The sequence below is a fragment of the Lycorma delicatula genome, chromosome 13 (genome assembly GCF_047948215.1).
Source record: "Lycorma delicatula isolate Av1 chromosome 13, ASM4794821v1, whole genome shotgun sequence".
NCBI lineage: Eukaryota > Metazoa > Arthropoda > Insecta > Hemiptera > Fulgoridae > Lycorma > Lycorma delicatula.
Genome location: NC_134467.1, coordinates 8,333,291 through 8,359,844, shown reverse-complemented (window position 1 = coordinate 8,359,844; position 26,554 = coordinate 8,333,291). Strand labels below are relative to the sequence as shown.

The 26,554-nt window shown below is 30.4% G+C and overlaps 1 protein-coding gene across 5 annotated transcripts in view; it reads left to right on the top strand.

Moving 5' to 3' along the window:
* The window catches only part of LOC142333792 (uncharacterized), a 46,871-nt gene that overhangs the window by 10,371 nt on the left and 9,946 nt on the right, over window positions 1-26,554 (top strand). For 2 of the 5 annotated variants that reach the window (XM_075381311.1, XM_075381309.1), the window contains 7 exons: window positions 1,862-1,924; window positions 4,954-5,022; window positions 8,007-8,114; window positions 10,220-10,492; window positions 14,324-14,755; window positions 20,153-20,257; window positions 23,720-23,785. In XM_075381311.1, coding sequence (XP_075237426.1) covers window positions 1,862-1,924; window positions 4,954-5,022; window positions 8,007-8,114; window positions 10,220-10,492; window positions 14,324-14,755; window positions 20,153-20,257; window positions 23,720-23,785 — 1,116 coding nt within the window. The remainder of the gene's footprint in view (window positions 1-1,861; window positions 1,925-4,953; window positions 5,023-8,006; window positions 8,115-10,219; window positions 10,493-14,323; window positions 14,756-20,152; window positions 20,258-23,719; window positions 23,786-26,554) is intronic. The other 3 variants (XM_075381310.1, XM_075381314.1, XM_075381312.1) reach the window with 3 other exon arrangements.

Here is a 26,554-nt window from a genome sequence, read left to right as displayed (position 1 = left end):
AGCAATTTATCCCAACTCTCCATGTCAATTGAGTTTCAAAACTTTTAACGAATAATAAATTGGTTTAATCTGTTTGGATACATTAAATAAGGTGTAAGATATAGCAGGCTTTGGATTGCTGAGTTAAATTATTTTGTTAAAAACAAGGGTACTTACGTATTAACGCCACCGCAGCTACAGCTTTATTTAAAAACAAAGTAGTCAATTGGATTTCGGTGGAAAATGGGCCGATATAGAGTTTAACATAGATTCAAAACAGTCTCTTTATTAATTTTTATAAATGGTTATTTATATTTTATAAATATAATTTAACCAAACTTAACCTACTTAACCAAACTTAACTGTAATTTTTTGAGTATTTATAAATAAATAAATAAAAAATTACGGTGTTAATTAGTCAAGGTTAGCGAGCGAAGTGAGCGTAGGTTAAGTTTGGTTAAATTATATTGACTACTTGTTTTTAAATAAAGCTGTAGCTGCGGTGGCGTTAATATGTAAGTACCAAAACAAGTTAATTTTTTTGCTACTGAGAGATAAAAAAGATATTTATTTTATACAAGGATCTATTATCTATTATTATACACATCTTTCTTGTTCTTAGATTTTCTTTATGTATTTATGGTGCACTTTATTTTTATGAATATTTGGTTCCACAGGACTTAATACTCATTTGTAAGAGTGATTTAATTTTATATAATGGTTTTTTATAACAATTATTTGAATAGTTCAAACAATGCTTTGTTTTTTAATAAATAATAATTTTAAAGTATTACAAATTTTTTTTTACAGAATTGTGTTTTATAATAATTTAGTTTGAAATTAAATTTATGCTTTACAAAATGGTGTATTATTTATTACAATATTTGGAACTATAAAAAATTATTTACTCAGTAGTAGCTTTCCAGCAAGTAAATGATAGGTGTCACTTGCAGACTTGAATACCAACAACAATTCAGTAGCCTTGGCATCATCATCTGGTCTTCCGCCATCAGGAGGTCCCTTACGCCACCAGTCTCCATCCACTTCTGTCCCAAGCCTTCTCCTTTATTCTCTTGCAGTCTCCAATTTTCAGATGTTCACTTATCTTTCTTCCTTTCTCCTTCTAATTATCCTTCCAAAACAGTTGTCAAGTTACCACTTACACTAAACACATGTCCTAATTAATTTCCTTTTATTTTGTGTACTTCTTGTATAAGTTTTCTTCTTTAATCCAGTTCATTACTTTCTCCATATCCACATTTCAAAAGTCTTGATCCAGTTCCTTTCCTTCTTCCTCATCGTTCAATGTTACACTTTCATACATAACACTTTCTTAAATTCTTCCTTAACCAAAAAGTCCAGACTTCTACTACAAAGTAATTTCTTCATTCTACCTGAAGTCTTTCTTTACAATCACTATCCTTCCTTTTATCTCCATTGCACTCTTCCAGTCTTCTGTCACCATAGTCCTCAAATACCTTCAATTTTTTACTTTTTCTATTTATTTTTTCCTTAACTATAAATCCTCTGTTGTTTTTATTTCCATTTCTTTAGATTTTCCTATAATGATTTTCATTTCTTCCATGGACTGTCAAATTTTCCTACCACTTTCTCTCATCATATTAACAGAAATATTAGTCATGAAGTAGCAATGATATATTTACATGTTAAGCACACTGTAACAACACAGAAATGATAGCGGCAGTTTACTACTACGTCCAATGAAATACTTACAAAATAAATATTGCAGATACAAAAAAGGGGGAAAAACGAATTATTTAGTTTTTTATTTAATAATTTTTTTTATATTGCATAAACACGTTTGGTTAATGTTAACTGTTTTTTCTTTTTTTTTAATTTATTTATGTCGCTTTATTTCCAGCATCACTACAGTCAAAGCAAACAACTATACCGGATCCTTCTTTCACAATAAGTGAGCCTTCATGTAAGTTACCAATGTACACAATATAGTGGTGAAGAAACAGAATGAAAGAAAGAGAGAGAGAGAGAGAGAGAATGAGTGTGAGAGAGATAGGGTGGGAGGGAGATTACAATAATTTTATTATCCTTTTTTTTCCAAATAAAAAGTTTGGTATAAATTTAAAAATGTTAACAATAGAATAAAATTTTGGAAAATGATCACGCCAGAAACAATAAGAAAATATTATAAACTCTAAAACTGTTATTGATATTTCTGAACTTAATTCTCATCTAAGTGTAAAGCAATAACAAAGAAATTGTGAGAAAAATATTAACTTTCACAATAATTTACCACTTGTAATAAATAACTTAATTATATAAAATACTCCAAAACAATTGAACAGAGGAATCAATGCCCGAGTTATCTGCCTCAGCTACTAGGACAGATTAATAAAATTATACCATGACAGAAAAGTTTAGTAAAAGTAGATTTATTTTTGCATAAAGGAGTTTATGCCTAATCTGATATTTAGGTTTATTTTTCAGAAAAATCCAACCTCCCCAAAATTGGTAATTTAAAAATTTACTCCCAATCTATTTATTAGGCTATTTATTATATTATCGGTTAATTATTATATACAAGCTTTGTCTGGATATGTATATTTCTTCATAGTCACAGACACCATTAACGTAACAACTTGTTGCAGATCTTTGTCAAAATACAACTACTACTGGGTTATCATTGATATTAAAATAACAGGTACCCAGTCAGACTAACAGCTTAGATATAAGATGGCAGTTTAAGCCAGATGATAAAAAATGTCTTTCTTGAATTACTCAATTAAAAAATTCTATGAAATGAGGCACGAGTATTATCCAGAACACATTTTTTTGTTAGCAATCCTGAATTGTTTATTTTGGATTGGCCTCAAAGGCTTTTGCAGTATTTCACAACAGTATTCAAACATTATTGCGGTCCCAGATTCGTGGATTTTGTTAGAAGAATTCTTTGCCCTTCTGCTATTAAAAAAAAAAGTAATCATTCCTTGACCCCATTACAGTTGCAGAATTGACAACACTGTTTAATCAACCGCTGCTTTAGTAGCATGGAATATAACAAATGGAGAATGAACATGTAAAGATATTAGAGACTGTTATTGGCTATCAGAATGTGCTGAGTCCCTATGGTGGATAGTTTATTCGTAACGACCAATCAGAAGTCAATTTTGGAAAAGTCCTCATACCAGTAATGGAAAATCTAAGGCCATGCAAAATAATAACTATAAATAGATTAATATTTTAAATTCCTTAAGTTTTAGACAAGTTAATGTTAATAACAGAATAATTAAATTTTACAAGGAAAATTCTACTTCAACAATATATTTGGTCTGAATATCAGAACAAACAACTGTAAAAGTGTTGTGCATCTGTTATAAAAATTGATGTTACTGATTTTTCACAGAAACTTATCAATTAGTTCAAATTATATCTGTCTAATCGTCAACAAGTATAATATAGATTCTTTCATAAATAAACAAGGTACTCCTCAGGCTCCGCCTAAACAACATTACTGCTGTGTTAAACACACGTTAAAAAACATTTGTGAAGGTTAACAAGACTTCAAAAGCATGATATATACGTCTGATCATCTTTAGCTATGTATTTATTTTTTTTTACATCCTTTGATTTATATAATCATATACTCTTTCTCACATCAACCTAGTAGAGAGAATGAATAATGAAAATTATTATTAAAAAAAATGTTGACACATATGACTTCCTTGTATGCCTATTAAATTACATATACACATTTTTAAAAGTAGATAAAATTTTATTTCATTAATAACTTCTGATATTTAATATTTTTCTTGTTATGAAATTATTATTCATAGTAAATTTTTTTTTACAATGTGAGGTTAATAAATCAATAAATTTAAATTTAAAAAAAAAAATTAAAAAAAGAAGCTAAAGTCTGATTCGAACCGATGTGCCTTCCCCTTGTATGATCCAATTATTTCATTAATTAAAATTTTATTTGGTTATAATTCTGGAACCAATGAAAATAAGTACCACTTATGATATATCGTTGAAAAGATCTCAATGAAAACCTATTACTGCAGTTCAGAAAAGTCCAAAATCCAAAACACTTGGATTTTGGACTTTTTCGGACATTTTTCGTTAAGTCGATGGCAATCAAATGGAAAGGTGCACAACTTGATGTTACAACAGTTCTAAATCAAAAATTTCAATGTCCTACCGCTAATCGTTTTTGAGTTATGAGAGATACATTCATACATACGTACGTACAGACGTCACGCGGAAACGAATCAAAATGGATTCAGGGATGGTAATTCTGTTGAAATCTAAATACTGAAATTTTATGCGATTACAATACTTTCTTGTACTTCGTACAAAGAAGTAAAAATCTACATAACCACGATTTGAACCACAAAGATCAACTATGTTATTTGGTATGGAATTTATAAATAGAAAATAAATTTTGATTACACGGGTATTCATTTTAATTAGGATACGATGCTAAATTATCGTGATCATTGTCAATCCCTCTCTAGGTTAATCGCCTTTACCCTTTCTTTCTTTACGTCTTTAACCTTCAGTAAGGGTTGTGAGAAACGGGTGGGTCAGGCATTGCCCTGCTTTCATTTGTGTATCTTGCTTTTTATAGCAACTAGAAGACTAGCAGCTTTTTTTTACAAAGTAGCACTTTAATGTACCTGTAGAACTGTTCCACAATTTTGTTTCTTGTCGGGCACAAAATTCAAAATATTGTGGAGTTTACCGACTAAATTCAGATCTCCTATTTTTCCTAAAATCTTATTTAAGGTAAAGGTCCTACATTTGCGTTACAGAAATATTAAATTAGAATGGTACTGACAGTTTGATAATGAGTAAATCGTTCAACTGTAACGCTGGAGGTGGTTTAGAAAGCAAGGGATGAAGAAGGAATATTGAGAGAAGAAAAAGATAAGGAGAATAAAATGCTTATATTTAAACTTATATTTTAAATAATAAATTATTAATATTTTTTTCCAGTTTCTGCAAATGCACCTGCTCCTGCTACTGAAGGGTCTGCCTTTTTATTCCCTCCTACTGAACCGATGAGTGAGTTGAAATTTTGTTGTTTAGTACTTATAAAATTAAAAAATTAATTTGTCTTTGCATCAAATTCCCATTTTTTTCTACCGTTAGTCAGATAAGGTTTGGAAGTTTTTTCTTTTAGCGCTGATACTAACTTATATGAAATTTAGTAAAAAATTCTTGTTTGTGGAAGCTATCAACCTGAAGAGGATTTTTACTTTTGAAAATTCATTTTCCCTCAAAAAATAATTTTTTATGTAAGAAAAAACAGTTTCATTTTATTTTAGCAGAAAATTCACTCGTAAAACAACTGAAATAATAAAATTTCTGATGTCATATAACAGATTATATTAATTTCTAAATAAAACAGATTACATCAAAAAGAATGGAGATATGAGCTAATGTATAAAGTATAAAAAATAATTTTTAAAGAGAAATGGGAGAAGAAAATGTATCAGATAGAGGCAAAGAATCAGGAAACACTTAATGAGGAGGATATAAAAAGGAAATGGGAAGAATATATTGCACTTTTATATGGGTTAGTAGAAAAGCCAAAAGAAATAGATATGGAAGTAAAAGAAGAGTACAAAGTTCATGAAGATCAAAAAGGGCACAGTATATTAAAAAGTGAACTAAATTACACAATTAAAATGATGAGAAAGTAAAAGCTAAGGGATATGATGAAACACCAGTTAACTGTTCAAAGCACTACGAGAATTGTTATTACTAGATCTAAGCAATACAATACTTTGGAAAGTGGCCAGAGGACTTCCAGGTTTTTCTAACAGAAAAGAAAATAAATAAAACACAGAACAATTAGCCTAATATTAAAGGCAGCTAAGGTATAGCTAAGGTGTTTAAGAGTTCTAAACAAAAGGATATATAATAAATTATCTGCTAAGAGTAATAGGTGAGAGATACGTGGAAAGGAGGCAGACAGTGTATGTTACATTTGTCGACCTAGAAAAGGCGATTGACAGAATTAGATGGGATAAATTACTGTTAATTTTGGAAAAGGAGGAGTTGACTGGAAAGAGAGGCGTGTAATAAAAGTGCTATACTATAACCAGAGAATAAAAGTGAGAGGAGATGAAACGACAGGAAGAATAGGGATTGGAAGATGAGTGAGGCAGAGATGCTTCACATCACCAATACTGACTAAAATATATCTGGAAGAAAAAATTAAAGGCTGCGTGAATGGGAAAGGAGGAATAAAGATCAGGGGAAGAAAAATTGATTGTATATGTTTTGCTGATGACATGGTGATACTGATGGAACAGCCCAAATAAATTAAATGAAATACTTGATGATTTAAATGAAGCTTGTGAAAGTCAGGTTATGAGGATCAACAAAAAGAAGACAAAATGCTCAGTATTAGGAGGAAGAGAGGATAGGATTGATATTAAGATAGGGAAGTTTAACAGCAGATGAAGAAATTTCAGTAGTTAGAGAGCTTTATAACTGATGACCTGACTTGCACAGTAGAATTATTATATTTGCACAAGCATATCAAGAAGTAAGTAGGCATTTAATGAGAACGAAAGACTGCTGATTGCAAAGTTAAACTTAGCGTTAAAGAAGAGATTAATGAAATGTTTTTTTTTTTAGAGCATGATGGTCTATGGAGCTGAAATGTGGATGATGAGAAAAAGAACACAGAAAATGAATTGAGGCTTTGGAGACGCAGGTGCAGCGCAGAATGATAAATGACAGACGGCAAGACCGTGTAACAAATGAATAAGTATTAAGGAGAATCGGAGAGAACAGGAAAGTGCTAAAAACATGACTGAATATAGGAAAAGGAACTGGCTAGGACATTGTACAAGAAGAAGGTGTTTATTAGTGAATGCAATAGAAGGCTTGCTGAATGGAAGGAAGGAAGGAAGAGATTTCAAATGATGGATGAATTTATAGAAAAGGGAAAATATGCTGAAACAAAAAGGTTAGCAAAATATAGAACAAGATGGAGTGCAGCAGTCGTGACAAGACCTGCCCTAATGGCAGAACACCATGAATGAATCGACATCAGAACTGACAATATGACAGTAATTGATGATTCATGTAGACAAACAATTAACAACAGATAAAGGAGAGGAAATGTAATTATAACATAAAATGAATAATCAAACTAGAGCAATATCTCTTCCAGTTTATTAATGTAGAAGATATATATTTAACAGGATTGTTATTGGAGAAGATCATGGGAACATCACATCGATTCACAATCAAAGCATGATGCTATGCAGTGGAAACAACATCCTTTTACATAATCATAGAAAAAATAAGCGGTTAACCATACAACTTTGTTGTTGATGGCATTCTTAAGGAGTCTTACTAGCCCATTTCCAAAAGCTAGGTGATAATATGAATGCAACATCACATGGAGAAGTTTTATTGATGCTTTGTATTGCAAATAAAACATCCAGGTTTCTAACTGCTCTATTATGATAATGCCATATCTTAAACAGCTTGATTAACACCTAGGAAAAATTGATGAATTAGGTGGCAATGTTGTCAACATTCAATTTATAGCCCAAAAACTTTCAATTTAAACAATTTCTAGAAACAGATCCCGATGGAAAATATTTCATAGATGACGATGACAACATTGTCATCATCATCATCAATATGAGTATGTAATAATGGCGCTCAAAGACTTTTTTCAACAAGTTTTGAAGTGTAGATAAATCTATTGAATAATTTTATCTATCTGATGGAGTTATTTTTTTAATTGTTAATATCCTTAAATTAATAACAATACTGGTATTATTATTATTATTTTTGAGACAGTCTCAACAGAAATTAAATAATTTTCTCCCATTCTTAAAAACTAATTTACAATTATTGCTCATAAAAATCATATATATTTAAAGAAATACTATAACTACATATATAGTAATAATTGACAGTTCATAGGCTTAGTGGAATGGAAATTAGCTCATTTCTAAATAAAGAAATATTATAAATTTTCAAAATTATTATTAATTAAAAAATTCTTATTTTTTCAGAAACTGATGCGGATGCAAATATATACAGATTAGCAAAAATGATACATAATAAGCAAAATATTAATAATAATCGTGATGAAAATTTATCTGTGATATTTTCACCATCTGGTACGTTTATAGAAAATATTTAAGTCTATTCTTAATTATGAATAAATATTTCACCCAGAATTACACATAACTAATATAATTTATATAGATATTAGATCATACCTGGAGGGACTAGGTAAGACTAGTACACTATAATAAAGAGCAATGGTTAGCCTGGAAGAATTAAGGAAAAGTATGATAAAATCATCAAAACAACTTAAAAATTTAACTAAATAAGAAAGGAGACATAATTTTCAAGGGAGTACAATGATTTTTCATAATATGCACGGGGATTTTCAGCTAATCATATTATAGTACCGAATTTGAAAAACAACAATGGCACTTAAGATTTTGATTTCAACCATTTAAGGGTTAAGTGTGCATGAATTATTACAATACATGGCGTCATTATAATCATTTTAAATAAGAAAAAACTCTGTTAACAGAAAAATGTCTAAACAGGTCAAAGGAAAAAAAAGACAAAAAAAATTACTGTAATTTTGATGTACAATAGGTAATGCTTTATCATATGTAAATTATAGAGTGTCTCATATAAAATGCAACTCCTCCTCTATCATAGCCTTATATCATCAGTTGATGTACTTAAATGAAAAATGCATAAGTTAAGTTATTAAGTGTGTTTTATCATCAAATTTTACAACACTGAATTCTAGAATAAAAGCTGAGTGGCCGCCATCTTCCTTAATACATGCTTCATCCTTTTCACTGTATATTTTGCAACTGTTTTCAGTTTGTGACTGGATATTAAGTATAGTTTTGTTTGATACTGATCTTCAGTTGTTCAAGTAGTCGTGCTTTACTACTGCAGGCTTTTTTTTAAAGTAACTCCAAAGAAAAAAGTATGCCGGTGTCAAATCCGGTGTTAAGATTTCCAGAATGAAGCGATCACCAAAAAATTCGTTAATGAAAACTGTTGATCTTACTTTTCCAAGAGTGCAATGAATTCCAATAAAAATTCTGATTCCATTCTGCAGTAATAATGTTCTAAAAGAAAATAGGACTAACGATTTATTGTGATATTGCACTTCAGATGCCCCTCTTATGCAAGTGGAATGGTTTTGCATATGTATGGAGATTAAGAGCGATACAAATTCTACTGTTCTAACTATCTTAATGTAGCTGTCCAAATTCAACCACACCTTGTCAGGAAAAGTAGCAAGTTATTAACATGAATTTCCTCATGCACAAATTGACAAAACCTTTAACAATATTCTATTTGTTTTTCTTCACCGGGATTAATAGTCTATGAACTGTTTGAATTCGATATGGTCATAGATTTGACTGTTTCGTTGCCCAATGATTGATTGAATTCAGCAAATTAATTTTGGCTGCAACTGTGTAATTTTTTGGCAAGACAATTAATCGATCATGATTTTTAGCAGCTGCATATGCATTCAACACTATCCTCAATATTATTTGCTTATTGCATTAACAAAACCTGTCTCTTTGAATTTAGTTACTGAATTCAATAGTAATGTATTATTAAGAACTAGTCTATTTTGGCATTTACAACAAATAAAGTTTTGCATTGCGGTCGCTGATCTAGAACTGATGTAGACTGTATAATAAAATCATGTTCTTTTAATGAAAACATCTTATTATCAATGTACTGAGCTTTTTGATTGCTATGTTATGGTTAATGGTTGTAGTCTACTGCATAGGTGTGATTTTTCAGATCTTGGACAAGTCCTTTTCAATAAAGCTATACAGAATATGGTAGTCGATTCAAAATATAAAAGACTGAATTTTTAAAGCAGGATGGATTGCAATTTATATTCACTAGTTTAGTTTTTTCACAAATCATGAATAACATCTATCATACTAACAGGAAACCTTCTTGTAAGTTTTATCTGTTGGCACCCTGTAACAGTTGCAGATGAATGAAAATAAAGTTAATTTTTTGTAGCGTGTAAAATATTCCACACCTGATGGGACTCAAATCCAGAGCCTCCAGATGAAAGGGAGAGAGGCTACCGCATGGCCAAGGTTAATTTTAACGATTATTATATGTTAATACTGTTAAGAGATACAATTTGTTAAGTATTTATAACAATTCAATTAATTATAGATAACTTCAAATCTGTAAAAACGTTTTTTTCTTTTAGGAATTTCATCAATAATAAGTAACAATGAATTACCAAACATGCAACAGCCACAACAGCCATCATTTGCAGAATCATTGTTAACTTCTTTGAAAAGCGTTCCACAATTTCAAGATGCAGAAGTCAAAGTTGTCGGTTACGTTGGTGATCAAAACGATATTAAAAATAATAATATTAATAATAATATAAATGATAATACAGAACAAACTACGCAGTCGGAAATTTGGTTGGAATTAAATAAAGTACTGAGCGGTAATTTTTTTTTTTATCATAACAGTTAAGTGCATGGTAAAAATTGTTTCTACCATTATTTCATTACTAACTGGCGTAATATAAAACAATCAATAAATTAATATTTGTGTATATGTGTATGTATGTATACAGATGTTTCAGAATTGCATTTCAATATTTTAGGAGATGATGTGGGATATTAATAAAGTTGTCAGCCTGTCAAATAAAACATAAAAGATTTTTCAGAATTTAAAAAAAATTTTTAACATAGTCAGCTCGGAATTCAATACGTTTAGACAAAAGACTAACTTTTTAATACCCTAAGTATAAGGCAATTTGTCCAAATCTGCAGATTAAGCAGTTCTCAGCTCAGACCTCACCATTTTTAGTAAATCTTCGTCCAGCAAGCGGTTTCTTCAGATTTAGGAAGAGGAATTAATCGCAGGCGAATTTCAAAAGGTCGTGGAATTTTGCAATGACAATCCCGAGACCTGTGTGGAGGCGCATTATCGTTTTGGGAAGGCCACTTTCTTTTTGACCAGATGTGGACATTTAACCTAAATAGCAACTCTCAATCGGCATAATAGTGAAGTGTTATACTCCCTGCTGATGGTCCCTTTTTTCCCTGTAGTCTATGAGCACCGCACCACGAGTATTCCAAAATCCGAAGCCATGACTTTCCTACAGATGGAACCATTTTCGCTATCTTGGACGCACTTTTACCTGTTCCCATCCACTGTTTGGTCTTTGGGGTGTAACGGTGAATCTTTGTCTCAGCAACTGTTAAAAAGTCGATAAAACTAAAGGGAACTGCTTTATATAAGTCTAAACATCATTGAAAAGTGTTCAATCGAATGCGTTTTCTGTCGATAGTTAACAAACGCGGCACCCTTCAAGCAAAGAATGCTTTTTCATACCCCAAAAAATCGCGTAAAATGTAGCGGATACGATCTATCGAGATATTTGCGACATCATCAGGCTCGCGTAAATTCAGTCGGCGATCATTAATACAGTAGGATTTTTGTAAAGATTTCGTCTGTCGTAGCAGTTTTTGGACGTCCCGAGCGTTTATCATCTTGAATGCAACGATTAAATATAACAGCCCACTTTTATACCGTCAGAAACGTAGGGGAAGAATTCTTTAAAGTGGGATATTAATAAAGTTGTCAGCCTGTCGAAGAAAACATAAAAGATTTTTCAGAATTTAAAAAATTTTTCAACATAGTCAGCTCGCAATTCAATACATTTAGACAAAAGACTAACTTTTTAATACCCCAAGTGTAAGGCAATTTGTACAAATCTGCAAATTAAGCAGTTCTCAGCTTTGACCTCACCATTTTTGCGATTCAGGGTTAAACAATTTAAAACAAAGCATTTTATGACAGCTCGAACTTCAATTTCATTTATTTTTCAGAGAAAGTCAAAACTTTAGTCGTTCGCCACAAATAAGCAACAACTCACGCGTCGGAAACTACAAAACACGAATTTTTTTCTGCCTGGTGATAGCGTATGAAAAATGCCATACCTGACCGTTATTTGAACCCGGGACCTCTAGATGAAAGGCCGAGACGCTACTGCACCAACACGGAGAGATCGGCGATCGTATTAAATCTAGGATCATATTACTTCTATATGTGAGACATTGATGCCATTAAATTTCCAACTTAAAAGGTCAAGAGGCTGTAGAGCAAGGTCACTCTCAGTATCTCGAGATTTCGACTAATTAAGATCTTATTTTTCTTAGGAGAATTTCTAAACGATTAAAAAATAATAACATTTCCAAAAAGCGTTATGTCTGTGCAGGTCAAAACATGTAGCTGAAAACAGAGCTGCGTTGTTTGTATTAAGCACTGGATTTACGAATGAATTAATTTTGTTCGGTCTTATTGCTATCTTAAGTTTGTTAACAGTGCAGTCTTGTAATGCCTCCAAATTGTGTAAACGATGTGGATGCGTTTTGTTATGTATGTGGCGAGTTTAACGTAAAATCAAATAGAAAAAACATTACTCCTTTAATTAAAAAAAGCATATCATTCGTACTTTCAGTGTAAAATCGGTGATCAGGATAAGACGCGGACTCTTCATATAGTATGCACTAATTGTCCTGTATATTTAAGAGAATGACTGAAAGGTACACAGAAGATTTTGCCATTTGATGTACCTATGGTTTGGCGTGAACCAAAGGATCATGTAACCGACTGTTACTTTGTTTAACAAGTGTGTCTGGAATTTCTAAAAAATTTAAACATACTGTAAAATATCCTTCATTGAAATCTACAATCAGGCCTGTACCTCACAGTGAAATTATTCCAGTTCCGCCTCTGAATGTATGTTTTGAAAGCACAGATGAAGAATCAGGAAGTACTGAAGAAGACAACAATGATTTTGATGTTGAATTATCTTCCGATAAGCCACATCCTATATCACAAGGTGAATTAAATGATTCGTTTAGGGATTTAACTTTATCAAAAACTGAAGCTGAACTATTAGGATCAAGACTGCAAGGTAGGAATTTACTTTAAAAAAAATACAAAAATTTCGGGCTTTCGAAGCCGACAAAAAGAATTTTCTCAGTAATTTATTGATGAAAATAATTTCCACAAATATTGATGAGCATATGTGGACAAGTTCCTAAACCTGAGGACTGGCGCCTTTTCATAGATTCGTCCACGTATAGTTTAAAAGCGGTTCTACTACACAACGGTAACAAACATCCTTCGATACTAATCGCTTATGGCATTAATTTGAAAGATACATACGATGTGATGTGATGAAGGACGTTCTTGAAAAAATAAATTATAAAAAACAAAGCTGGAACATATATGGTGATTTGAAAGTTATAGCTATTTAGTTAGGCATGCGGTTAGGTTATACTAAGCACATGTGTTTTCTTTGCGAACGGGACAACCGAGCTAGCGAAAAAAATTATGTTACTAAAGAGTGGAAGAAACGAGACAACTTTACTCCAAACGGAAAAAAATATTATTCACGAGCTCTTAGTTGAACCCAATAAAATATTTTTACCCCCTCTCAATTTCAAGCTAGGACTAATGAAAAATTTTGTAAAAGCAATGAAGGACAGTCCCGGATTTTTGTACATCAGGCAGAAATTTCCGAATGGAAGTGAAGGAAAAATTAAAGAATATTTTTTTGCCCTCAAAAAAGAGAATTATTCAAAAACGATGTATTTAACTATACGTTAAATAACATAGAAAGTACAGCTTGGGCTTCATTTAAAGACGTTTGCAAAAATTTCTCGGCAAACAAAAATCCGACAATTACCGACCACGATATTGTTAATCAAATTCTTACTTACATATTACATCCCATACCAGAGCTATGGGATGTAATATGACTTTGAAAATAAGTTTCCTCCACTCACATTTGAATTTTTCCCGGACATCCTCGGAGATGTAAATGACGAACACTGTAAACGTTTCCACCAAGACATTTCGGTGATGGAAAGCCGCCATAATGGGAAATGGAATAATAACATGCTAGCCGATTACCGATGGATATTAATTCGGGATGTGCCTGAGGCTATTTATAAAAGAAAAGCATCGGCTAAATCATTCTAACACAGGTATGGCCGTGCAAAATTATAAATCTTTTTTTTTAACTAATTTTTCCTTAATTTTTTTGAAGCGTAATTAATTTAAAACTACGGTGATAGAAAAATTGTATTTACAGATCTATCTGTTATGTACGCAAAAAAGCAATTCAAGAAACGGTATCACACTTAGAGAAACATTAACATATTTTTTTTCTATCAGTGTTATTATTGGCCTGGATTCAAACTCAGAAAGATCGATTAACTTTACACAAATGCATTCTCAATTAAAACTGTAGTAATATAACTCCTTTTATTTTTAACAGGTGATATTCCAGAATCGCAAACAGCAGCACCGATCTCAACTCAACAACAGGTACCTTCTCCCTCACCGGTAAACGGCGATGCTGCGATACCGGCGGCAGTAGCAGTCTTCGCAACTAATATGGACGACATATCACCGTTTATAAAAAATATTCTCGATAAGAACTCGATTTCCCGCGACAGCTTATTATCGCAGTCCAATACCGGTCAAGAGACTGTTCAAGCGATAAACCGTATTCCAAGTGAATCGACCGGGATTACGGCAGCACCCCGCGACTTAGAAGAGAAAGTACCCCAGGAAAATTCACAGACAAACGTTTTTGAGATACCGGTTTTAATTAACACAGCCGAACAATTACCGCAGCAAGCAATGCCTCAGTTAAAACAACAACAAGCAGAACAGTTACCTCAACCGCAACCGGTAGTCAGAAGCCGTAAGTAAATTAAACTTTTTTTCATTTATATATTATTTACCGACCGAAAGATTTAATTTCTCCGGTAACAGATTCCTTACTACCGATACGACTGAGGAGAGAAAATCTCCGATCAAAATTCTGAGAAGTATTTTTTATACAAAATTCTCTCATTTTATATTTATATTCTTGAATTATATTTTTTTTCTTAAAACATCCACGTTGTGTAAATCTCTATAAAGAAAAAACCTCAAAGAAATCCCTATTCAAAATTAATAAATAAAAAGATTTTCTTCTATTAAAGTTATACGATTAAAACAAAAGTCAAAAGATTTATTTTTAATAAAAAAATGAAACAGAAAAAAAATATGAGGAAGAACGCAAAGTTGAACGTGCAAAAAGAATGAAGAGGCGCAGGGAAGAGAGAAAACAGTAAAGAAAAAAGTACTGAAAGATGTTGGAAGGTGGTCCTATATCCCGAATTAAAACAGAAAATTAATTAAATTTTTTTTAAAATAAATCTTAATTTTAAAAATGTTTTCAAAATATGTATTACGATCACTTTTGAAATTAAAAAAAAAAAAACATCAAAAAGAAAGAAAAGAAAACATATTATTTTCTTTTAATTTGTATTCTCCAAATTAAGACGGTGTATTACAATTTATTTATTTAATTGATATAAAGTTAATAATTTTGTGAAGAGTTTTTCAATACTGCTACGAGTTCAGGTATTTTAAATTTCAGTTTTCCTTTGAAAAAATTTGTTAGTATCAAATCATCTATTCTATATCTTATATATCATTTATGAAACTACAGTAGATATAAACTATCTTAAAAATAAAACAAAATTATAAAAACCGATTAGTGAATCTTTGGAGAAACGGGATAATTACAGCCGGAATAAAAACAATAGGAAAAAATAGATGTTTACCAAATACTTATTACCAAATACCAAACGATTATTACCAAATACTTCAATGATTGAATGGTAACAGCTCTGCCTTTCATACGGAGAGTTCTCAGTTCAAATCCCAGTCAAGCTTGGTATTTTTCATACGCTATTAGCAGGCATAATAGCAAAATATAAATAGATATAACATTTTATTTGTCGTTATAATTTATTGAAATTAATTACATATTTTTGAGAAAAAAATCTTTTATTTTATTATATATTACACACATATTATATACACATATTACATCTAACTACACGAGTTTAAAAATAGACGCCAGCTATATTAGGCACATATTGTCCTTTCCTGTAATATCGATTCCTGCATTCGTCACTGAATAACTACTGCCGTGAAACTGAGTCGGTAATTAAGCCTTATCTGTAAGCTTCTAATTCGATCTCAAATAACTAGATACTTGGTCAGACCTCCACCTATGTAAAGAGATGGACGGTTGAAATCTACCGCTCGTATCGCATATGTAAACCTGTGATTTCTCAAGCCGAATCGTATAATTCCACATTCCGTTAATTGTATCGAAAAATTACTTTGTGCTCTGAAAACGCAGTACTGTTACGATTTTTCAGTAAAATATAATCTGACCAAACGGGTTGGTCTAGTGGTGAACGCGTCTTCTCAAATCAGCTGATTTGGAAGTCGAGAGTTCCAGCGTTCAAGTCCTAGTAAACCCAGTTACTTTTAAACGGATTTGAATACTAGATCGTGGATACCGGTGTTCTTTGGTGGTCGGGTTTCAATTAACCACGCATCATTTACACTCATACATATCATCCTCATTCATCCTCTGAAGAATTATCTAAACGGTAGTTACCGGAGGCTAAACAGGAAAAGAGAGAGAGAGAGAGAGAGAGAGAGAGAGAGAGAGAGAGAGAGAGAGAGAGAGAGAGAGAGAGAGAGAGAGCTCTACTATTCAAACAGTAAAATATAATCTATATGAATTTTTTTGTAATGATTTGATGTACACTCATTTACTAAAGCAAGCTGATGGTATAAACATTGTCAAAGTCGTGAAAAAAAATTTTTGATGAACCCTTGGGCACACTGTTTCCTTTTCATTTACCAAAAAAAACCCAGCACGTCATGCATCCCATAGTTGGCGAGAGCAATAATATGGATTTCATTGATCATTGCCTTACTAGTACTGAACAGTATTAACGGAAGATAGGAATGCGGTGTGTTACATAGATCTGGTAACAGATACATATATGGCGATTTGTTTATTTTCAACAGGCAATCGGTAAATTATGGAATAGCTGTCATACACAAAAAGCAACAGATCAGTTGTAAAACCCAAAATATTTCTATTTTGAAATTTAATAATAATTGGATCAGAGATATTTTTTGTAATTATTACAACAAATTGAGTTTTATTTATTAAAATATTTCTTTCTTAAATGTATTGTTGAGGATTAACGAGTCATTTTGAATGAATTTTTTTTAAAAAGAAATTGAAGAAACTTTTTATCATTATTGCGTTGAATAATTATTGCCGGTAATTAAACGCGATTAGATATTCAATTATATTAAAATAAATACTCAGTTTATTACAACCGAGGTTGGATTACAAACCCAGGGTCGGTCTAGTGGTGAACTCATCATTGCAAATCATCTGAGATTCTGAAGTCAAGCGTTCTAAGGTTCAAATCCTAGTAAAGGCAGTTATCTTTTATATGGATTTGAATAGTAGATCACAAATACCGATGTTCTTTGGCAGTCGGGTTTCAATTAACCGCACATCTCAGAAACGGTCAATCTGAGACTGTTCAAGACTACACTTCACTTACACTCGCACATATCATCCTCATTCATCCTCTGAAGTAATACCTTACAGCGATTCCAGAGGCTAAACAGAGAAAGAAAGGAGATCTGATTATAGAAATTCTGAGATTCATAAACTCTTCATTCTTTAGTTAGACCTTAATCTAAGTGAAGAGAAGGTAATCAATCGGTTGGCACAAGGTCCCTGCTATAAGGGGATGGTTGAAGAGCAACTACTTCAAATTGAAATATCAATCAATATTAATAATTACATTATGCAACGAGTCTATTATGATATTATTTTATTATATGAAGTAAGGAGGTAAACCTTTTTAAGACGGATACCGATGAAACACCAATGTAAAAGGTGCTGATAATCGATTTTCTTCAAATTTTGCTCAAATATTTCTATAAATAAACGGGGCATTGTTCATATTAACTCTTTTTAAAAATTCATAAGGTGGGAGGTTATTGAAAAAAAAAAAACAGAATTTTCAAAACAAAAATTTCCATCAGAAGCATTTTAGAGAAAATTTTATTATTGCAAATTTGTTACCTACAATAATGTATAAATTAGCCAAAAAATATTTTTAAAAAAATCAACCCCCATCTCTTAATAAATAAATATATGCTTTTTGCTCTATCTCCCTCCGGTTTAAATATTTTTCAAAGTTTATATTTTATATATAGAATTATCAAGAAATATCTTCAATTTTTTAAATTATCGACCCGGAACCTAAAATGCAGAAACTTTTTTTCCTATTTTAGCATTTATTGAAGCAGGTGTTACATTTAGAAAAAACTACATAAGCAAATCGGTTAAGTTTTACTTATATAAAAGAATATTCCTAGAAAGATTTTTCTTAAAATTTATTCCCCACCACTAAAAATACAAATATTCTTTTTTTTTTGTTTTTTAGTTCTAACTCTTTTAATTATTATTATTATTATACTTTATTTATAATTTTTTCAACACTTAAAGGGCTATTGAAATTAAAGTAGCTTTGGCACCAATATTATTATATTCTGGATCCAAAATGAAAAGTATTTTTTTTTATAGAAGTTATACTTTATTTTTTAAATAATTCCCATTTAAATATTTTTTGTTAGGAATCACTTATTTAAAAATAAATTTTCCTAACAGAGTAAGGAAACCCCTAAATCAAAGTTTTTTTTTTTTTTAATTTGGTAATTTTGATGCTTAAATCTAATTCTGGTAATCATTACTTGACTGGCTTAGCCAGGAAAGTCATGATAGTGAAGTATTTAAATAGTTATCGCATTTTATTGTACTATTAAATAAATCTGATGTGATTTATTATAATAAAAAAAGCTAAAATCAAGGTACACTAATTTAATTCAGTTTTCTTCTTCAGATGTCATCTCTATGATAGAGGTTGTCATTTGAAAATCATGATAATTGTAATTCTGAAACCAGCCGCTCTAAATGTTTTTCAGTTATACAAGACAGAAAGAAAATAAATAAAATATGTTATCTGATTTAAACAAAAATTATTTAAAAAATCACGACAGCTGTTTCGATAAACAGAACCTTCCTCAGATGGAAAAAACTAAAGCTTAAAAACGTACATTACAGCAAAAAGGTAATTACAAAAACCAAAATAGAAAAAATACATAAAGATAAAGATTAACAATAGGGAGTAACTTCCAATAGTTCTAAAAGGTTTGGTTTCAAATCTTTGTTCTCATCGTGAAATAGTTTTAAATTACCATTAAAAACATGATTTTCATAAATTAAATAACAAACGTAATTAGAAACCCTCTCTTGTTATTGGAAAACCAGATTTCTGATCGCTTATACATTTTTCAGAAGATCTACCGGTCTGTCCGATATAAACTCTATCACAAACAACTTGAGTTTGTAGATTCCAGATTTTTTTTAAGTTTATCTATTTTACTTTTGTTATTCTTAAAAAATTTATGCGGTGAATTATCAGATTTGAAAACAATACCAAATCTCTGTTTCTGAAAAAAATTGACTAATTTTCTTTGCAGGTTTACCTATATTACACAAAACATTATTAAAAGAAAACAATTCAGAAATACATAACGGGCAATACTTTTTAATTTTTATAAGTCTACACCTTAGTTTTATTATGAATCTATTAAACACCAACCCATCAAATACAATCACCGTTAAATGTTAATCTTTCTTAGGCATCTGTGCTATTCTACCTTTTAATTTGAAGTTTATGTTTTAATGTAATCATCTGTATTTGTGAAAGTTTTTAAGTAATAATTTATAAACGCAAATCTTAATTTGTCTTTAAAAATCTAATTAAATTTAACGTCTTTAGTTGTATCTTATATTTGCAAATTTTTTTTATCCATGATGATCAACAATTAAAAATTACACAAATTTATTTCTAATGACAAACTGAACAGAATTTGTTTTACCTAATGTTTTTTTAATGGACATCATTACGAATAAACTTTGAATCGCTCTTACAACCAAGATTTTCTGCAACTAGTATGTTTACAACTCTATCTCCTGATAATAATGCTACCTGTTTTGTCATTAGAAAGTAATTTTATAAAAAAATAAATTCTGTGTTAAAAACAAAATATAATTTTTTCACATCACCTAATAATTAATTAATTGAACGTTTATTTTGTGAACATTAGTTATAAAATTCATCTTTTTCTCTCTAAATTCTTTTTTTTTTAGATTCATATAATAATTACATAAATAGATTATCTGATTTTTACGATAGCGACAAATTAAACGCGCCAATATTAGAAAAGCCTGATGATAGACCGTGGTATTATAAATGTAAGTATTAAAACTTTTTTTTTATAGAAATAAATTTAACGTAGCTAAAAGATTGTTCATGAATTTAAAAAAAAAAGATAAAATATAACAGAAAAGTACTAACATACCAAACAGTAACATAAAATTATTTTAGAAATGTAGTAGGACAGTTATGTTAAAAATTCTTTTCAAATATAAGCAAAAAAACTAAAGCAGGAATGAAATTAGAAAGTACTAATAAAGAAGAGGTCTAAGTTAAAATTATAAATTCCATTTTTTACAACTAAATGGTTCCCCAGAGTTGAAACATCTCAAAGAATAACAATCTGTAAAACTCATATGTGAGAAATTAATATAAAAATGCTAGCTATGAAAACTTTGTTTAAGGAACCTATTTCTATAAAATACCAAAGTCGCTAACATACAGTTCACTACATGCTGCTGTAAGTTTTTATTAGCTAATAAAATTAACAAACCTAAATAAAAAATTAATTATTAGACAAAAAAAGGCATAAAGGATTCCTACAAATAAATGATCAACTAACAGATTAAAAATAACATTAACTCGGTTATTACAAATAATTTTTTTTGAAATAATTGTTAGGTAGATAGATAGGGCTATTTTGAAAGTAGATATCTCTCTGTAATTTCTTTGAAAAATTAGGCATGCCTGTAGAACTCAAGATCATCAGTCGGTTGACATTTTTTCAGTAGTCTATCCATTGTTATACCTCCCTATGGTCATTTATGTATGATTTGTAAAGTTCTAAAATGAATGACGCCTGAGATTGATGCCGGATAAGAAATTTGGAATGTGATATGTGCTTCAGATTTTCAAAACATGTTACAGACTGAAATATTTGCTGGGCCAAGTAAACAAAAGTCTAGTTGAACGAAGGAGGACTCTGAAAACTTAAAACAAAATCAGACTCGACTTCAAAAAAAAATATTTCTAGTAACTCTAAATGTAAATTACGTTTTAAAAGTTGGTAAATTAATGTTATGAATAACAAACAAAAGATACAAAAGATAATAATGTCAAATGATTCCAAAAGTTGAATCGTCTTGAATGATGAGGAATTATTCTTAATTGTAGCTTACGGTTTGAAGGGCATTTTTGAAATCATTAACTCGGATCTGGAATAATTTTTTCAGATGTTTCTGGGGCAATACTTGATAAAATTATACCCCATGACACAGGTTAAAGAAGATTTATTTGAAAACCACACAAGTTATTTGAAGACCACAAACAAATGCGAATGGAAGTCATGTTGTATTTTTTGACATTTTGTATAAAAAAAAGCTGAAGAAAATAATCAGTTCAATTCTTACTAATGAGGAAAGTTGGATATGGGTTGGAACGATACAGATGATAAAAACATTAGCCTTCTGAATGGGAGAAGCTGATTGTTTGAGGTTAGACCGAACCGGTTATACTTTAAAGTAAAATGCTTTTAAAAAAACTGTGACCGTAATTTTATTGCTGAATTCAAATTAACAACACATCCTGGTGTGGCAATCCATGGATGTAACAAACTACAGGTATACTCATTGCATGAACAAGGATGCAGCTGCCTAGAGGATCCGTATTATGAAAGCTGCACTAGATAGATCTTGTGACTTTTACCGGAGAATCACATAAATTAATCGATCAATCAATGAAACTCAGATATTCCATAGCACTCCACAGACGAAAATAAAAAAAGAAACCAAAGTCTACTTATGTATTAGTTTATTGCCACAATCTCTTTAGAATCAGGTTGACTGACTTCAACCTGAATCACAAAGAATCACTGTAAAATCTTATTAATAAAAGCTCTGGAAGCTGTATGATGTGCCAAAATCAGCAACAGAAATGGTTTAGAAAACTTTTATATAGACTCAGGATAACATGCATTTACATTCTGCAACTGTAACAGTTTTTGGTGAAAATTTTGCATTTTTAATACAGTCTGAACTTATAACTCCGAGCAACTTCTATCTGTTCGAAAGTTTAAACAATTTTTAGGAGGTAAGTGAATTTAAAGCGATAACAAAATAGAAGAAGCTGACAAACATTGATTAAATGTACAGACAACGAAGTAGAATGAAAAGGTTATTTTATGAAATTTACAAAACTTTTAATTATTACGAACAATGATCTAGTGTTAATAATGTTAATGCTAAAGGTAATTTTTATAATTGATGGTGTTTACTCTCAAGAATGCCCTCGTTATTAAGTTTGTCTACTTATTAAAGGATCACATGGTAGGCAAAAATTATTAGTAAATGAAGTTAAAAACAATCATAATATACTTAAAAAAAAAACTAAGTGACAACAAAGTTGTCAAAATCTAATAAAAAATAAAATTAAGCTAATGGCAGGTGATATAACTGCACAAATAAAATTTTGTAATATTGTGCAATAGAAGGGCCATTGAAATATGCGGAAATAAGTTAACGATCGATGAATTAATAAATCGTCTATTCTTACAAATTTGTGTAGATGCTTCAGTTTTTTACAGCTATAAGAAAGGATAGTCTGAAAAAATCTTTATAAACATTCAACATTCTTTCATTGATAATGATACATGGTTTTCTAATACTTGATTAATTTGAACTTCACCTTGCCACAGTTCCCTTATTTGCTTATAAATTATGATCTAACTTTTCTTGAATTTAAAACTCAGTTATCGGTTCGTACTTAAAAATTTCTGATCTGGTGAATTTTTTTTGCCACCAAACTTACTTCAGATTTTGTTAATACAAAGGAAATCGACATTCAATGTCAGTGGGAAATTACTTCAACATTGTATGTAAATGCTCTTTTACTTTTCTGGATCGCCAATTCTTATAATGAAAAAGAACCTTTCAGAAATTTGTTTGACATTATCTAAAATCATTAACAACTCTCCAATATGGTAGAAAAAATGTTTCCATATTTGACAATTTTTTTTATAATAGTATGATTTTAAGACCTCTTTACAACAAGGTATTTTTTTCTATACCAAACTATAAATACAACTATTTGAAAGTTAACAAAACTTATTATTTTATCCATTTGATGAGGAAATTTGTTTTTAAGTTAGATAAAATTACAATTTACATTGGATTATGTGCAAGAAAAATAATTAAAAATACTTTTGATATAAAATATATATACCTATACAGTTTATGAGCAATCTATGTTTAATTGTGTTAAAAAGGCACTGTCATTTTATAATTGTTACATATCAGCTCAACATGATTATTTAAAGTAAAACAGAAGAGATTACCGATGGTAATGTGCTTACTTGCTACATGAAACATTCTGTGATCTACACACTGTATTTCAGTGTTAAATGAATCAACCATAATTGTTGTTAAAATGTTAACAACCATAAAGGTTAATGTAACTTAAAAAACAATATTATAATGTATTTATAACTCTACAACTATATACTCAATAAAGATAAATTTTACCTTTAAGGTATAATTAATTATTAGTATATTCATTATTTACAGATATTGATGCTGGAGAAAAAGCGGCAAGCTGGGCACAACAAAAATCAAATAATTTACAATCTGCTTGTAAGTAAAATTAACTTAATTATTTTATGATTTGGTAGATCACACACCTCTGTACACTTTAGAGATCAGTAAGTGCATTCTTTCATAAATCACATTATGCATGCAACCTTACGCATAATAACTAAATTAGTTGTTTCCTAATTGCTTTAATTTAATGAATAAGTCTTTTCTGACTTTTATTGATAAGCTATACAATTTCATTTTACATTTTTCTTATGCTTTGCTAGTTCAGTTTTTTTGGGATGGCAAAGGGATTCATAACAGGGGCGATTAAAGTGAAAAAATGACCATATACTCATACAAAGGTGGTGGTTCCTAATTGATTTTTTTAATGAAAAATATCATTCTCACTGGTAAATACACTGAAGAAGCAGTATAATTAACTAAAAGAAAAAATTTAAAGTCAATCATTAATAATTTCTAATGTTATTTTTTATTGTTAATAATGTTATTATTAATATATGCTGACATAAATAACATACATTTATTACAATATACAATATTATATATCAGGTATACTGAATCCTCAAACTGTGTATTGGAGTCATTGTGACAATATCATTGTCACAATGATGTAATGAATCATTGTGATTAATTTTGTCTTAATTATGACAGTTAATTATTACAATTAATCATTGTAATCCACATTTTTTCTAAGGCCGTTCATTTCATTACCTTCTTTTTTTTGTCACTTCAAAACTGTCTTATTAATGAATTTCAATAAAAGGGAACAAATTCTCTATTTGACCTCTATATTTTATCAAAAATTAATTTAAATGTCAGGAAAAGATTTCTGAAAGTATATGTTTGGAGTGTCACTTTATATGGAAGTGAAACTTGGACGATCGGAGTATCTGAGAAGACAAGATTAGAAGCTTTTGAAATGCGGTGCTATAGGAGAATGTTAAAAATCAGATGGGTGGTTAAAGTGACAAATGAAGAGATGTTGCGGCAAATAGATGAAGAAAGAAGCATTTGGAAAAATGTAGTTAAAAGAAGAGACAGACTTATAGGCCACACACTAAGGCATCCTAGAATAGTCGCTTTAATATTGGAAGGACAGGTAGAAGGAAAAAATTGTGTAGGCAGGTCACGTTTGGAATATATAAAACAAATTGTTAGGGATGTAGGATGTAGAGGGTATACAGAAATGAAATGACTAGCACTAGATAGGGAATCTTGGAGAGCTGCATCAAATCAGTCAAATGACTGAAGACAAAAAAAAAAAAATTTTATCAAGCCAAATGTTTTTGGCCAAGCTAAATATGTTTTTATTTTGTAAAGCAAATTCCTCCTTATTTGTAAAGAAAATTTCTGTTAAAAGTTTTCCATTTAACTTAAGTGAAAAATTAAAAAAAAATCAAAATTGTCAAAGATACAAGGTTATAAACAGTTATGGACTCAACTCTGATTTTGATGAAATTTAGAATTTATCTTATTTAATACATAAGTTATTCGTTACAATTGAAATTATTCATTGGAAACATCTTTTACGCATGTTATGTCCTTTTAACTGTGTTTTGTAAGTTACATAGTACCTGCACCCAAAATTTTATTATTTTGTACTATACACTTGTTACGCATACTACTTGCTGACTACATAATTTGGTTTCAGTTAAATTTAGTTAAGAATAAGGTTAGATTTTCTTAAGATTAAGTTAAATTAGGTTGAGCAGAAGTATTGAATTGAGTTCAGATAAATAACGGTAAACTTTTGTCAAGTTTATAAATTACTTGAAAACCAACCTAACCTTAATCTAAATCTAATGTAACTCAATTAAATTTCACTGAAACAAAGTTATTTACATTGTAAATAATGTATATTGTAGATTTACCAAAACCCACCCCTTAAGCTTTCCTAACTTAACTTATTCTTAAGTGAATCTAATCTCATTCATAACCTTTTTTTTTCTTTTTCCTGTTTAGCCTCCGGTAACTACCATTTAGATAATTCTTCAGAGGATGAATGAGGATGATATGTATGAGTGTAAATGAAGTGTAGTCTTGTACATTCTCAGTTCGACCATTCCTGAGATGTGTGGTTAATTGAAACCCGACCACCAAAGAACACCGGTATCCACGATCTAGTATTCAAATCCGTGTAAAAATAACTGGCTTTACTAGGACTTGAACGCTGTAACTCTCGACTTCCAAATCCGCTGATTTGGGAAGACGCGTTAACCACTAGACCAACCCGGTGGGTTTCATTCATAACCTAATTTCACTGAAACCAAATTATTTATTTAGTCTGAAAATAATGCATATTAAACTTGTACAATGCTGAATTTACAAAATGTTTGGTGAGCATACCATGCAAATTACAAGGGAAATAACTCGGATGAAAGGAATTTCTGACAATAGTTTAAATTATAACAAATAACTTGGCTCCTAAATATGGCATACTTCAAATTTCAGCAAATCAGAGTTTAGTCCATAACTATATTCAATTACATACTACCATATTCCAAGGGCTTTATGTTATATTCAGTAGCAGTCATTACATTACTTCTCTTTACTCTTTATCTTATTTTTATCAACAACACAGGAGATGACTACATCAGGCCACTAAGTGGTAAGTGGAATGTAGGGTGTGAAGGAGGGGCTGGGTTAAGACCTACTTGGATGGAGAACAGATTTATGGATCCAATGAGATCCTAATAGAAAAAAACCGCAATGAAAAAGACCTACTGTACTGCCTTCTACAACGTTTCAAAATTATTACTATTTTTTTTGGAGTTGGAGTGCAATTTAGCAAAAAAGGATCTTACA